This window comes from Sander vitreus, chromosome 19 (genome assembly GCF_031162955.1).
Source record: "Sander vitreus isolate 19-12246 chromosome 19, sanVit1, whole genome shotgun sequence".
Taxonomy (NCBI): domain Eukaryota; kingdom Metazoa; phylum Chordata; class Actinopteri; order Perciformes; family Percidae; genus Sander; species Sander vitreus.
Window position 1 is genome coordinate 16,129,145 of NC_135873.1, and position 15,021 is coordinate 16,144,165.

At 41.2% G+C, this 15,021-nt stretch overlaps 2 protein-coding genes across 2 annotated transcripts; one reads left to right on the forward strand and one right to left on the reverse strand.

Annotated features, from left to right (window-relative positions):
- Positions 1 to 1,328: 1,328 nt before the first annotated feature.
- Positions 1,329 to 12,412, reverse strand: drap1 (DR1-associated protein 1 (negative cofactor 2 alpha)). Its single transcript, XM_078276292.1, has 7 exons — positions 12,205 to 12,412; positions 11,459 to 11,531; positions 10,888 to 10,981; positions 10,208 to 10,333; positions 7,864 to 7,954; positions 6,225 to 6,313; positions 1,329 to 3,099 (listed from the first exon to the last, which is right to left on the reverse strand). Exons 1-7 carry the CDS (start codon positions 12,244 to 12,246, stop codon positions 2,931 to 2,933), a joined length of 684 nt encoding a protein of 227 aa, XP_078132418.1. The 5' UTR covers positions 12,247 to 12,412; the 3' UTR covers positions 1,329 to 2,930.
- Positions 12,413 to 12,977: 565 nt separating this feature from the next.
- Positions 12,978 to 15,021, forward strand: c19h11orf68 (chromosome 19 C11orf68 homolog). The gene is made up of 2 exons (XM_078276290.1): positions 12,978 to 13,084; positions 14,048 to 15,021. The coding sequence occupies exon 2, from the start codon at positions 14,090 to 14,092 to the stop codon at positions 14,831 to 14,833; it is 744 nt and encodes a 247-aa protein (XP_078132416.1). The 5' UTR covers positions 12,978 to 13,084; positions 14,048 to 14,089; the 3' UTR covers positions 14,834 to 15,021.

Here is a 15,021-nt window from a genome sequence, read left to right on the forward strand (position 1 = left end):
AAAGAGAAAGGTGCTAAAACCCCTTCTTTTTTTTACCATTAAAACATGTAAACATGTTTTAGGATACTCCTGAAATAAAAGTATGAACCTTAAAATGAGCCTAATATGTGATCTTTAATATTGCTTTTACATTGTATTATTGTATATTGTAGGGCCAATTCAAAGTGTGTTGAAGCTGCCTTTAGTTGTTAGTGTGGCTTTAGGAATGTCGGCCCATAAAACAACCACTGTGGTCCACACTAAAATATCTCAACTCTATTGGACGGTCACAAAATCTGTGTCCGCCGTAGGATGAATTGTGAGGACTTCGGTGATCCCTTAACATTTCATTTAACACCATCAACAGGTTGAAAATGATACTTTGGTTTATGACTCAACGGCTGCAAAGCTACTGACATTCCCATCAGCCTCAGCTGTACTTTGTGTTTAGTGCCAATGGACAAATGCTAGAATGCTAACACACTAAGTTAAAACGGTGATGTTAACATTCAGCTCAGAGCACAGCTTAGGTAAAGCATGGCCGTAGACCTAGTTTTCTTTTTTATTTCTGTTGCCTTTCACTAATGAGGAATGTATCTTAGACACTGAATAATGTAATGTACTTTTCAAGTAGCCATAGAATGACAGGCTATTATTCTTGAAAAAGGTCAGGGAATTCCTTTTTTGACACATTTTTTTTTCCAGGTTTCCAAAAGTGCAGAGCGCTTTAAAGTCAGTAGCTTCATGGGAGTGGACGGGAATCAGAGGTCCACCTTTGGCCCCACTGGCAGCTGTGTGGAAACAGTGTGCTTCCTTCTGTTAGCCCTTTGATGGCTGCCCCTACCCTTCCTCCTTCCCCATGGCTGCCGTTTGTTTGGACACCAACCTCCTAAAGTCAACCACCTACAACTGCCTCACACACACACACACACACACACACACAGCTAACCCCACTCCCCACAGTCCGCTGAGTCAACGCTTGTGCAGGAAGGATGCAGTTGTTTTTGCGGCCCCGGCTCAGGGTTGCTTGGTCGGTAGGGTGGGGGTGGGTGGGGGGGAAGCGTAGATGAGGCGGCTGCATTTACACGACAAAGTGTACTGTTTGAAAAATAAAGAAGGCAGGAGGAAGAGGAAAGGGGCTAGACTCAGGGCCAAGTGTGCCGGCTACTTAGAAAGTAGTGTGTATGATGGTAACAATCGCCCCTCTGTGAAACCTGTACCGTCTTGTACGTCTTGTATCTGATTTAAATGCCAGGAGGAGGCTGCAATGTTGAGGATAAATACCAGCCCTTGTCTTTCAGGTCGCATGAGTCATTGGCCAGCAAGATCCACTCAACACAAGATGCATCCATGGGAAACTTGTTTTTATTGCCAAACAGTGTAAGGGGCACAGTATCAAGAGAGGACTACAAAGGGTGTGTTCCGCACCTTTGAAATTGAAAAATGAAAGGGGGAAGAACTTTAAAAATATTTTGCTTGATGATGCCGCAAGAGTCCGATTTTGTCCTTCCTGCTGGTAAACAAAGAACTGTCTTAAAAAGGTGAACGCCGCTGTAGATTCTCTTGATGTGGATGTTCATCTCGGATATGGAAAACAACAAACCCAAATGAGGGTTGCTTTTTTTTTTTTTTTTTTATTGAAATATGAACTTTATTTCACCCATACAAAATAAAAAGAATGTTAAAAGTTTACAATACAGTGTCAACTTCAACTGCCCATTTGGAAACATTTCATACTAAGACTGACACATAAATGGGAGCCCCAGCTCTGTTTTGAATTGGATACATTTAAAACAATCTAAAAGGGGGGGAAGGGGGGGGTGTTAAAGATAAAGGAGAAAGTTACTCAAAATTGGAGGGGTGGCCAGAATCAAAACGAGAGGACAAAGGAGATAAACAACTTTAAAAACAAAGTTATGGTCCAAGAGTCACAGTATTCTTCTGATTGGCAATTCAGGGGAAATGTAATGGTCGTAAATCAAAATAAAATAACGTCCAAGGTCCAACTGCCAGAGCGCCTAACCTCTGACAGCGTGAAACTTAAAAAAAAAAAAAAAAACTAATCGTTAACCTGCTGATATGGTTGACTTTTTCATAGTTCTCTTGATAAAAACGTGAATTAAAAATAGAAACTAATTCAAAAAAGCTGTGGCTAGCTAACCTATAGTAAAAATACACCTGCTTCCTTGTTTATGTTACAGCCTGACAATTGGACTGATGAGCAAGTTGTGACAAAGCCGGGAAGTAGGGCTCACATCTTAACAGCAGTATTTCATAGCCAATCAATAACATAGTAATAAAACACTTCATGGGTGAGACAATGACCTCCTTTCCCTTCCACAAGTGCTGATCACCTTCCAAATACTTTTCTGTTGCCCTGAGCTCATCAGTTGTTGTTTTTTTGCCTGTGTATGAGCATCAAAGGCTATAATAAGGCTTTAACTACCACTTATAGATTTTTTTTTTCCACAGCCAACATTGAGTGACTAATTGGTTCACTTCATAATTTCAACTACAGAGGAAAGTAAAGAAAAGTGCCAAAAGAAAAAGCTACAAGGCAACACAAACCACACCTATCCTGTCTGCGGGGGCTAATGGCAATACACAGCGACGACTGCCATTTTTAATAGTCAAAATAGAACGACTGACTTTTTAAAAAAAATCCTTCTTGGATTCTTCTCTACAATAAAATAAAACCTTAAAAAAAAAAAAGAAAAAAAAAAGAAAACATGTAATATACAACCAGTTTTCTGTGTCCTGTGGCGGTGTGTCTTCCAGGGCTTTGCCGTCAGAAGGCTGCGCTGAAGAGTCTTTCCCTCCTCTGCTCAGAGCAGCTGCAGCGACAACAACTCAAGAAACCGAAAATAATGTTGAAAGAGTGTGTGTGTGTGTGTGTGTGTGTGTATATATATATGTGTGTGTGTGTGTGTGTGTGGCGGAGGAGGAGGGAGCTAGGAGTCATAGTCTTCGTCGTCGTCGTCCTCGTTTCGGTGCGGCTCTGGGGCAGGGGGGGGTGGTGCGACGCTAATCATGGAGGGGTGGGGGGCGAAGGTCATGCCGCCCTGGGGCTGTGCGGGAGCCATGCTGCCCATGTGCATGTACTGGGGGGGCGTGTTTGAGCTGTGGGGGTACGGGCAGAGGTGTAAAACCAGGTGTTAGGGAGTCAATCAAATCCAAATCATTTCTTTATCACTGAAACGTCGCTACTGCTAAAAGCTCTCGGAACAAATGTGACAACGTTTTTTTAATAAAGAAAAAATAATACATCATTTTGAACCATTATTATTACCATAGGCTCAAATATTGGAAAAGCTAGAGCAGATTACTCAAAAGGCTAAAAGACAAAACTTGCTAAAGAAGTCCACAAATGTAGTGAAGTTTTGATGCTCCCATTGATTTGACATTCATTCAGCTTAGGGGCTGCCCAAAACGGCTTGGGTGCAGCGCCATTTGGTCGTTATCAAGACCCGTGGTGAGTCATGGTAACAACCACAAACAAACGGGTCGGCGGAAATACTTGTGCGCACAAACAGCGAGTTTGAACATGCATTTCGTTAAAAAAGCAAGACAGCGGCTGCTGCTGCAACAGAGGGAGAATTGGTGTGGGAGAAAATTGCTGCTCGAGTCAATGTGTAAGCAGTGTATTAATTTCATATTTAATCACAGTTAACTTATAATATTACTGGTGAAAACTGGAATTGTATTAGCCTACACCTATAATTTCATTTGGGTGCAATCCTGCGGGCGAAAAAGTAAGCTACTACTATATCTCATTCTGAGGCTGCAGCACCATGATCACATGGAACTATAATGTATAATAATGTATTTCTTTTTAATGGCTCTCACTGGTTTGTGTCCAGGGAACAACTACAAAAAAACATTTCAGAGCGAGTCACACTTTTCTGACGGCTACAGTAGCTTTACTATTACAGTATGATCCGCATCACCAATAAAGAAAACTGCCGTTTGCGAAAAACGTAATGCGACACAAAGAATCTGCCGGGATGTTAAAGCCTGTCCACGATGGTGGATGTTAGTGATATGAGGACGGATAAGTTAGGCCTATCTACATATCTGATGGACTGTGAAAAAATGTGGAAATGAAAATACATTTAGTCGGGACTCAATATCATCTCCCGACGTAAACTCTCTGTGAAGTAATACAGCTTTTTCATCTACGGGATTGTCGACAAAAGGACATGACATGTTTGAGAAAAAAAGTTTTATAATCTGCCTAACAACAAGTTTTATTTATTAAGTTTTTATTCATGCAGATAACAAACTGCATTATAATGCGCCTGATACAGACTGAATGAATGAATGAGGAAATGAGTGAGAAAAAACCTCGAGGTTTCTTAAAGATAACCTGCTCCCGACCAGGTTAGGTTCAGTTACCTCTCTTTCTGAAACAGAAAACTCAGAGTTTCCCTCATCTCAGGGTTAACAAACTCTTCTGAAACGGACCCCAGGGTGCCGAGTAGTAGAGAGTGCAATCGAGGCAAAGTACGTCCTGAGTTTTCATCTGAGTAATTCAAGTCTCCACCACTAATAGTAAAAATATTATTTCATTATTATTCACTGGGTTTTACATTCCAGCTTGTGTTATGCATTCTATATTCATCTTTCCTTTATTTATTTTTTTCATTAAACATTGATTATAGCATTCTGTTTTTTTGGTCATTGTCTATGTCGTGCAATTTTCTTAACTTGAAGCACTATGTAAAGCTATTATCATTAGTATTAATTGTATAGAGTATGTAGTATACAAAAGAATATCTAGATTTCATTTTATACCAACAGAAAATGATACAATATGTGTGCAACTGCATGTCAGTCGAACTTTAAAATGTCACTGCCAGTATAACACATTTCTTTCAAGGACCCAACAGTTATTTTTCAGGAGGGTTTACAAAGCTGCGGTTTTTGTTTTTTTTCCCAGTAGTGAGAGGCTGCTCCATGTCCAGCAGCAACAGCATATAGATTTTATTTCTTGCATATACTATATTTTGCCCCTTTTCCAGTGTCAACAACACTATATACTTAAAACCGGCGGGGAATGCAAAAGAAGTGTGGATTTGGCACACAGAAAATGTTTTAACATTGTTTCTAGTGGGAGAACAGCTCCCTCTCCCTGTTTTCGGCTGTAAGGTAATCTCTCTGAACAGGTGGCACACCTTTTTTTTAAATTTTTTTTTTTTAATTCTTAATAGGAGCAGTGGGCTTCCAGTGGCCATATTTAGAAGCAACTTATTAATCATGTAAATCTGGCATTATTTGCCATTTGCTATAAAGTGAGACTATTTACATTTTAAAAGAAGAAATAACACATTCCTTGTCTTACACATGGAAAGTGGAGATGATAAGCAATAAAAGGCACTGTTCCTGGCTTCAATCCACTCAGAGGTTTGGCCTATAGAACCTTTCTTGGTCTGGTATGACCGGTAGCTTATGGTCATCTTAGCAGCCTTTTGACAGTTATTATTTTGTAACTCACATAAGTGAGTGTGTTCCCTGACTTGATGGCCCTAGTTGTGCTACTGTTACACTAGGATTTAAAGTGCGCTCCATTTACCTCGGAATCTCTGAAGCCGGAGCTGGGAATGGCGTCACACCCGTGTCGAGCTTTCATTGTTTTCATTAGCTCTAGCCAGGTTAGCCATTGTTAGCAATGCCAGTTCATAAACAAACACATTATGCTGTTTTTTTGTGCGTACAAACAGCGTAGCGACGACAGCATGTGCATGCAACAAAGCACAACCAAACCTAATCCCCTCCCTTGTCTATGCATCCTGAAAGGACAAATACAACAACTCGAGATGCACATTGTGAACTGGGAACGCTCTTAAGTGGATCTGGACCAGGGCTGCAAAATATATCGTTTTTTTAATCATCGCGTTATCTACTGGCGCAATAACCACATTGCACTTCAAAATGCAACTGTCATTCTTTTTCTAGTTGAGCCTTTCATATTCAATTCAATGTTCAATTTGTTCGGTAAAAAAATGTTGGAAATGATTTCCTTTCATTTGTCTTAAATTCAACAAGCAATTTGTTGTATTTTAGCAGAATACTGAAAGCAGCAGAAATGCAGAACTGAGAACATTTTTAACATCTCTTTATGAATCGCAAGTAATATCGTTATTGCGATATTCAACGTTATCGCATATTTTCCTCATATCGTGCAGCCCTAATCTGGACACAATCTGGATATAGAGTATCGCAATACACCCGGTCTTGGCCCATACCTGTGAAACCTGGATGCAGCCTGCTGATTTGTGCTTGACTGAGAGCCGTCCTCCTCGTCCCCGTCTGTCTCGCTGTCTTCAGAGTCATCCTGTTCCCATCACAAGAGACATACCAGTAAACCTTCTTACCTCCATTACACAACAATCATTTAGAAACTGTAGCAAGGTCAATTATTATATATTATAGCAATTATTCTTTGTGTAGTCACCACTTTGCCAGACCTTCCTCCACAGCGCTGCGGAGGAGAGTCTGGCTAGTCCACACAGCATTCTGGGATGGGAGAAAAACGTGCTCTGGTTTATTGGCATTTCATTAAACCAATCCCAATCGTCCTGGGCGGCGCTAGGCACCGGACGGAGCCCCGGGGGCGCTGCTAAATAGCCTCGGGAAGGAACTTGTTTTGGTGGAACACGTGTACGTTCAAAGCTCGTTTTAGTCGAGCAACAGAAAAGTCAGATTGGACAGATAGTCCAGGGATTTTCCTGCATAGAGAAGGCTTTGGCACCCCCCAAAGAGGTTTATAGAAAGAAAAATCACCAGCGCCAAAACGTCTGATTTTCAGCAGCCAGCCTCCCTCTCATCTACAGCTGATATATTTTACATATGCGGCTGGCGCTGATAAGACCGCTAAACTGCATCATTTTGAATAGAACTGAACGCTCCGCTGCGAAGCTAGCGCTAACGGGATCTCCGCAGAGCTCAGGCTGTACCGGACTCCCCCGGTGATCATGCTGACGGCCGTTCACATGCATGCATGAACTGTGGTGGTCCGTTACACTGTAGGCTCAACATCACTGATGTTTTGATCAATGTAATGTAGAAAACATTACACTTCACAACGTTTTGTATCCATAACATGATTGTATTATTGTACAAATTAGCAGTAAAAGCAGTAGCTTATGTAAATCAATCTTACATTTTTCAACTTGGGAGCAAAACGTGCTCCTTGGGGGAAAAAAGGGACCATGAGCCATGTTCATGGGCCTACTGATTAAACAACTGGACTTTGGGGTCAAGTGTAGTCTATCCGGGACCATGTCCCGGATGTGGAAGCCCCCTTACTGGAATACTGACTATAATGACATTCCATTATATTTTGTATTTTGAATCATTACCTGCCACCAGAATATTGTTATTTCCTTGCCATAAATATAGCCGTTTTACAATAAATTGGTGCCTAAAAAAGTATCAGAATGCAGGAATTGAAGTCTTTTACGCTAAAAATTTCCTGGGGGAGGAACCCCAAACCTCCCCTCCTTAATGTGTCCCCCCCAGAGGCCCATTCTGAGCCAGGAGAAACACTGTAGTCTAGCTAGCTGTCTGGATTTACCCTGCAGAGATCTGAGGAGCAGTTAACCATAGTCCTCAGAAATCCACCGGAGTTTAGAACGCCAACACAAAGAAAGAGGAAGGGGACGGACATCAGGCGGAATTTCCGGCGGCACTTGAACAATCCCGGAAGTGGAACGTCGTGGATTTAGACTGTTTGTGTGATCATAATTTCTCTTCAAAATAAAATGTACGTGCTTGCAAAAAAATATTTTTCTGGGCTCAAAATGTCCCATTGTGAGCTCAGGAAAATATAACTCTTTAGAACTGTAGACAGATATTTGCCTGTGCAGGCGAATAAACTCCCACCTCTTGCTCTGATTCTGTGCCAGACAACTTCTTGTCCTTGCCTTTGGAGCCAGCCCCCCCATTCTTGCGGCCAGACCCTGGTTTTCTACCCCTGGGGGAGAGAAACAAAACGGGAACAAAACGTTACGTGCATCATTTAGATAAACAGAGACAATTCTGATGCAGGGAATAATGTGTCCAATACTGCTGGTAGAGTTTACTTTAAGCCATTTATATTCAAAGATGCTGCGACTCCACATGCCTCATTCCCATAGCTGGGACTACGTGTCTCAATATTAGGAGCCTACACTTTAAATTGAATCACAATCAAATCAGCCACAATCTTTAGTGAAAAGAAGTCATCTTACTCATTTAATTTATATGATACTCTTGTGTGTGTGTGTGTGTGTGTATGTATATATATATATATATATATATATATATATATATATATATATATATATATATATATATATATCACACACACACACACACACACACACACACACACACGGGGGTACTTTCCATAAAATCATCTCTCAATGCAAATCAAACCAGCTATTAGGCTAACTGAAGTAAAACCATGCCAATCTCTAGGTATGGTGAAGGCTATGTGATGATGTGGGGGGGACTATTTCAATTCCAAAGGCCAAGGGAACTTTATCAGGATGCATAGTATCCTGGATCCATAAAAAATAAAACTCTGCCTGCCTCTATGGGAATTTAACATAGGGGTGTACTGACTTTTGCCCCCTGTATTTTAAGGAAGAACATTATTCATTCACAAAGAAATTGGTGTCCTTAAAGGTTGGATTTTTCCTCATTTTTTTAATTAAGGCATCAAGATCAATTTCCTAAAGATTATATTCCTCTTTTTAGTCAACTTTAGCAGGGGTGTCCTAATTTGTTCACATGACTGTGTGTGTGTGTGTGTGTGTGTGATATATATATATATATATTAGGGCTGTCAAAATAACGCGTTAATTTTGATTAATTAATCTGAGAAAAAAATAATGCGTTAAAAAAATTAACGCAGATTAATCCATTCCATATTGACGTTTGCATACAGACGAAAATCTGGTGTCACTGATATGTCTGCGCTTCTCTCTGCTGCTCTGAAACAGACGTTACAGGAAACACAAACCCCGCTGCATGTGACGCTAGTTAACACTATACTCAACAGCAGCTAACGTTAGCCTACCGCTAGCTAGTTAACACTATACTCAACAGCAGCTAACGTTAGCCTACCGCTAGCTAGTAGCTGGATTAAACACAGTTACAATGCTGACAGCTAACGCTAAACGGTGTAAAGTGTGACTGTGTTTTACTGTAGAGGATTCAACACCGGGATGTAACAATCTGCAGCTGCCGTCGGAGAAACAACACAGACGGTGCGTTCAATGAAACTGGTAAACTACAGCCTCGTGGTGCATTTGAAGTTATTGTAAATGTCCTTTTCCTATCTGGTTGTTGTTTTTGTCGTTCAACAACAATTTACTAGTGAAATAAGTTATTGTTATACATTATTATTAAATCATTTCATTTTGACCATATGGCCTTAGCAATAAACAAGCCGTTCTTTAATGTCACCAACTGTTGTTTAGTACCCTTTTTTTTTTATTTTATTGTTTTTACTTTCTTAAAAAGTATCGGTTCAGGCACCGTTAATTATGTATGCGATTCATTTCGATTAATTAATCACAGAGTATGTAATTAATTAGATTACATTTATTAATTGACAGCCCATATATATATATATATATATATATATATATATATATATATATATATATATATATATATATATATATATATATATATATAAATAAAACGCAGCTATGTTTGACTCTTTAATCAGGTTTATAGTTTAATTAGTCAATTCAACACTTAGTCATTTCTGATAAGTGCATGCACCCACACTATTACATGAAAGAAATGAATCACTCAACAGGACGACCTTACCTTTGCCTTTTCCAGGAACAGCTGCTACTGTAAATTAAAATTGACTAAAGCTATATATATATATATATGCAATGGTAACCTTGCTTGTGTTGATATAAGGACTGTCATCCTGTTGAGTGATTCATTTCTTTCATGCAATAGTGTGGGTGCATGCACTTATCAGAAATGACTAAGTGTTGAATTGACTAATTAAACTATAAACCAGATTAAAGAGTCAAACATAGCTGCGTGATACATATCATATCATCGTGGACTAGCCGTTATGTGGAACAGGATCTTGCAGATCCGAGTTTCCTAGAGTCAACCTTTAAGTGACTCTTTAATTCCTTTTAGTCATGGTGCTATACATGGTGTGTGCGTGTGTGTGTGTGTGTGTGTGTGTGTGTGTGTGATAGAGACATACCTGCGTGGGACTTTTTCTCCTCCCCCCTCAGTGTGGTTCTCTTCCCCCTCGCCCTGCATATCCGGCACCGTTGCCACCAGGTCCTTTAAGAAATCAAACTGTTGCTCCAGCTCAATACACTGCTTTCTGTGGACACACAATTTTAAATCAGTACATTGCATTCACTGCAGACTTGCATGCATTCTGAGTAAAAATGCGTGACCTGAGGTCAAACAGACAAAAAAGATACATAGGGATGATATAGTCATTTCAACAACATACAGAATCTTTGTGAGTCTGTCTGAGTGACACAGTAAGATTCTCCTGGCGCCTGTGTTTTACTTACAGACAGAAGTACTTTCAGATACAAGGGATTTGGTCATGTGCTGAAAATCCACTCAGCATTACTATGAAACTAACACTAACACTCACAGGGGTACTCACCACAATATACCATACGGTATAATAGGGTGCTTTAAACTGGAAATTAATATATAACCTTTCCAGCTACATGTATCCAAAATCAAATGACAACTTTAATATGATCTCCTGTTATTATCCCGCTGCTTTAATTCACATCTGTGGTATGTCAGTGAGAATGAACGGAGCAGAGTGTGACTCCCACACAAGTCCAACTCCAACTCCAACACAGTGCAATACAGATCAGGGTCCTTATCAAGACAAAAACACAGAAAACTTACAGATGCGATGTTGTCATTGTCTTTGCATTCCTAGACTGGGTGACATGACAGGCCTTTGTAAGCAATGATTCCAAAAAAAGCTCCAGGGCTCTCGCTGACGTCTTGGCTAAGGAAATTATGATGCAGCAGGTCTGTGTCCTTTATTTGAAATACTACCTGATAGAGTGCCAATCCACAACTTGTACATAGAGTCAGGCTCGGGTTGACTAATGCCGTTTGTATTATTATTATTGATTCATCTGTCATTATTACTTTTTGATTATTAGTCGAGAAAATGTCAACAAACAATACAAAATGCCCATTCAGCATAAGCTGCCAATCTTCATATTGGAGAAGCCTGAACCAGCAAAGGTTTCGCTGATTTTAACGATAACTAACTAAATTCTTGATTTCTGTTGATCGAATCCAGCAATTGTTTCAGCTTTCAGTCAGGCCATTAGTTTCAGGTCCCTTGACTTAATGAATGGCACAATTTAGATCAATTCAACATCATTCTGTGCATTCAGAACACAGACAGATGGTCGAAACCTTGGAACTTGTGCACAGTGGAGATATTTGGCAGGAAGGATACAAATAATAACAGGTACTGCTGCAGCCACTTTGCCTATTTCTTCATCTGTCTGCATAATCTTCTTAATCCTTGCCTGTAAGGAGAAAAGCTTTAGTATTTATGTGTGTGTACAGTGAGAATTCGTGTGAATACATTGACACAATAGACTTCAAGATAGCTTTATGTGTATCAAAACCCACCGCTCGTTAACCAAGTTAACTTGTTACCAAAATACAGTAACGCTGAACTTACAAGACATTTTTGAATCGTCGGTCGCCGGTATCATAAGAGGAGCTTCATAGCATGCATTTTTAAAAACCATTCATTCCCGTTATGTTGATCGGATTTACTGTAGTGTGTGCACTGTTAAAACCTCAAAAGTTCGCTAAATGTGCACCCACAAACAACAGGTTTGCTGTTTTTAACGTTCAGCTTCCCTTAGCCTGGCATGCTAAAAACAACGATAATCGGTGGACTCGCTAGCTAGCTAGCTAGCTAACTAACTTACCTCGCACGCTTTAAATGTACCATAGTAAACACTAGGATGCAAAGTAAGTTCGTCAATTAATTTAAATCAACGGGGTTGGTATATTGGTAATATTGTAATTTACATTTTAGAGGCAAAAGGCTTGCGTTTGTTAAGTTAGCTCTCTCGGCTACAAAACAGGCCGAATCCCAGTCAAGCTAGCTTGGCAAAGTTAGCTTTCCGTCATACAGCTTGCTAACGTTGCTAGTCTCAACACCGGTTCAGCGAAGTTTAAACTTACCGGAGGGAATCTGGCGTTGTATTTCTTCTTTTTGCTGGGCATAATTTAATTACTTGGGTGGCTTACCTAAAATACAATGGGATATTTTCTAGAGTATTATTCTATATCATATATAAACCACCTCCACCGCGCACACACAAGATAGCGATAGCTACCCTGCTAACTCGTTAGCATGTCGTCACTCGTCAGCAGGTCGGCTTGGTTCCGCAGGGTCACAGCGCCGTCAAATTGGAGCAACTTTGTAACGTTACAGAAATATAATGTGAAAATTACGTTAATTTTGATCTAATAATTGTAAGACTATTGCACTTCATAACTACAGAAAATGAGAACAAACCAATTATTAATGCGTGCTTGTATATTTGCGGATACACACCCCGAGGAACAAGGTATATGCACATTTAAGAATCGTTAAATGCAGAAACGAACGTTAACTTAGCAACACAAATAAACAATGAAGCTCGTTCTACAGCCGGAATTTACTCCGTGTGCGTCGAATTTATCAAAAGAACAAGTTTAATTTCCTAGGTAACGTTATTATGAGATTTAGCATTACTCTATAGGCGAAGCAATGCAATAACGTTACAGTCACACTGTCGGACATTTGGATGGAGTTTGTTATATCGTTCTTTGATACAGCTGATTTGTGCAATGTGAAAATTCATCACGTCAGTTTTGGCCGCTCTAAGCACCGGAATGAATGGGCTTGGTGGGTAAGATGTGTTGTTAACACTCCTGTACAGTAGGTGGCGGTATGCACCTTCAAACAGTTTGGAATCCGCCATTCAGACCAGAAGAAGAAGAAGAAGAAAGAAAGAACAGGCCTCCCGTCAGGCTGTGCGAAAAAACAACACTGGACACGAAATCGCAACATCTGCAGGTAACGAAGTCTCAACGTCAATAGTTTGAGATCAATTTGCGATTATTCCTATCGTCCACATGCAAACGTATGCATGTTATAACGTCAGGTGTGGGTGTGATCAACAGCTGGCTGTAAATAACTGTCTCCAAAGAAGACGAAAATGAAAGCGAGCTAGTCGCTACAATTAAACTGGAGCCAAGCAAGCAAGCGCGCTTTCTTCGTGTTTAGCGTTAGTGACATGCCAACTGTAAACGATAACGTGCACAAACGGCATGGATAGCAACTTATTTATTGTAAAAGAATCGTTGGTAGACGAACGTTAGTAGTTATTGGACAAGCGTCGCTAATGTGACTCGCACGTTAGTAAACATCCGCAAACGACCCAGTTTCCCCCTTTTGCCTGGATTTGGAATGACCACGCAAACTAACATGAAGGCTGCGCCTGTGGTTTAAATACACTCAGGGTCGGGTCCGGTCGCGAAATTTTGTTTTTGATCGATGGTAGGGGAAGAACCCGCCCTACTCTCCCTCTGAATGACTAGTACTCGTTCCCTGCTCTGGTAGGATTGGTTATGGTTAGGGTAAGAAATGTCAGGGTTAGCCAATCAGGGATGAGTTCCCTAATCAATATTCTTGAGTCTTCCCCTACCATCCTGAAAAAAAAAAAAAAAAAACTCGCTATCCGGTCGGGCAAGTAAAAATCAATTCTACCTCCCGAAGTCTATTTTTACTGGCTCCTATACAAATTGTGTTTTTGTGGGAAGCATCAAAAAACGTAAACAAAAACGTCAAAAAAAGCATTACATTTTTGAAAAAAACAAACATTAAAAGACAAGCAACAAGCGTTCTCCGATGGGCGGGGCAAGTGGGTTGTTATATTTACTTGCCTGACATTGTTTTACTTGCCCTGGGGCATTGGGCAACTGTTACTGTTGAACCCTGTACACACTTTAATTCAGAACTCCTTCCTTCTTTCAACAGGATAAGTTCCAGGGAGTTCAGTAGCCTCACGTTGACAGCATCATGGAGGAGGAAGGGCCCCCTGCAGAAGGCGCGGTGGAGACCCCCTTTAATGCAGAGACCTACGCCGCCGAGGCCATGGCTGCAGACATGGACCCCTGGATTGTGTTTGACTCGAGAAGAACTCCCAGATCCGAGTTCGATGCCTGGCTGGAGAGCAACTGGCCCTCACGAGTGAACAGATTTGGTGATGAGGAAAATGGTGTTAGCCCTGTGGGCTGGATCGCCGTGCTGGGCCTGAACCACTGCCCCAGCACTGGGGATGTTACGGGTCTCCAGGAGAGCTGGGAGAAACTGTTGGCCAGCGGCCGGCCTGTCAGCTTCCAGACAGTAAAGGAGCTGGCCCTGAACCACGGGGTGCTCACGGGCAAATGGCTGATGCACTTGGACTCTGGTTTCAAGTTGGACCGCGCCTGGGAGTGTGTTGCCAGAGCGGCCCTGGATGGCAAGATCTCCCTCGCTAAAGTCAGTCCCCATAATCCAAAGGGAGAGGGCAAGCAGGTCATCTGTGCCTACAACCAGAACTTCACTGACGAGAGCGAGGTTCTGAGGCTGGACTCCATCATCCGTGCCACAGGGGTCAAATGCCCTCTCACCTACAAGCCCGACGTGTACACATACCTGGGAATCTACCGAAACAACCGCTGGAAACTTGGTCCAACCATATATGAGAGCAAATTTGACCTGGAGTCTGTGCCCCGGCGTTCCCACATTATCAACAAAGTCACCAATCTTGAAGTAACTTAAGCCTGTCAGAACAAGAGGGTAGTTTTGCATAACGGGTAAATGAAGAGGCACTCGGTGCGGTGATGCCACGAGCCATGTTGTGCTAAAGTGGTTTCAAAGGTTAAGTGGTTGAAATCTGACTTCAAAGTTCTTCCGTTTCGGCATAAAAGCACTAAATCTCATTTCAGTTTTGTATTCTCATGCTGTGA

Bases quoted from the DNA above. Each gene is read 5' to 3' on its own strand.
- c19h11orf68 (XM_078276290.1), top strand. From the start codon at position 14,090: ATGGAGGAGGAAGGGCCCCCTGCAGAAGGCGCGGTGGAGACCCCCTTT.
- drap1 (XM_078276292.1), bottom strand. From the start codon at position 12,246: ATGCCCAGCAAAAAGAAGAAATACAACGCCAGATTCCCTCCG. The intron at 10,982-11,458 runs GTATCCTTCCTG...CCAAGACGTCAG, and splicing joins AGCAGTACCTGTTATTATTT to CGAGAGCCCTGGAGCTTTTT. The intron at 10,334-10,887 runs GTAAGTTTTCTG...GTGTGTCCACAG, and splicing joins ACAATGACAACATCGCATCT to AAAGCAGTGTATTGAGCTGG.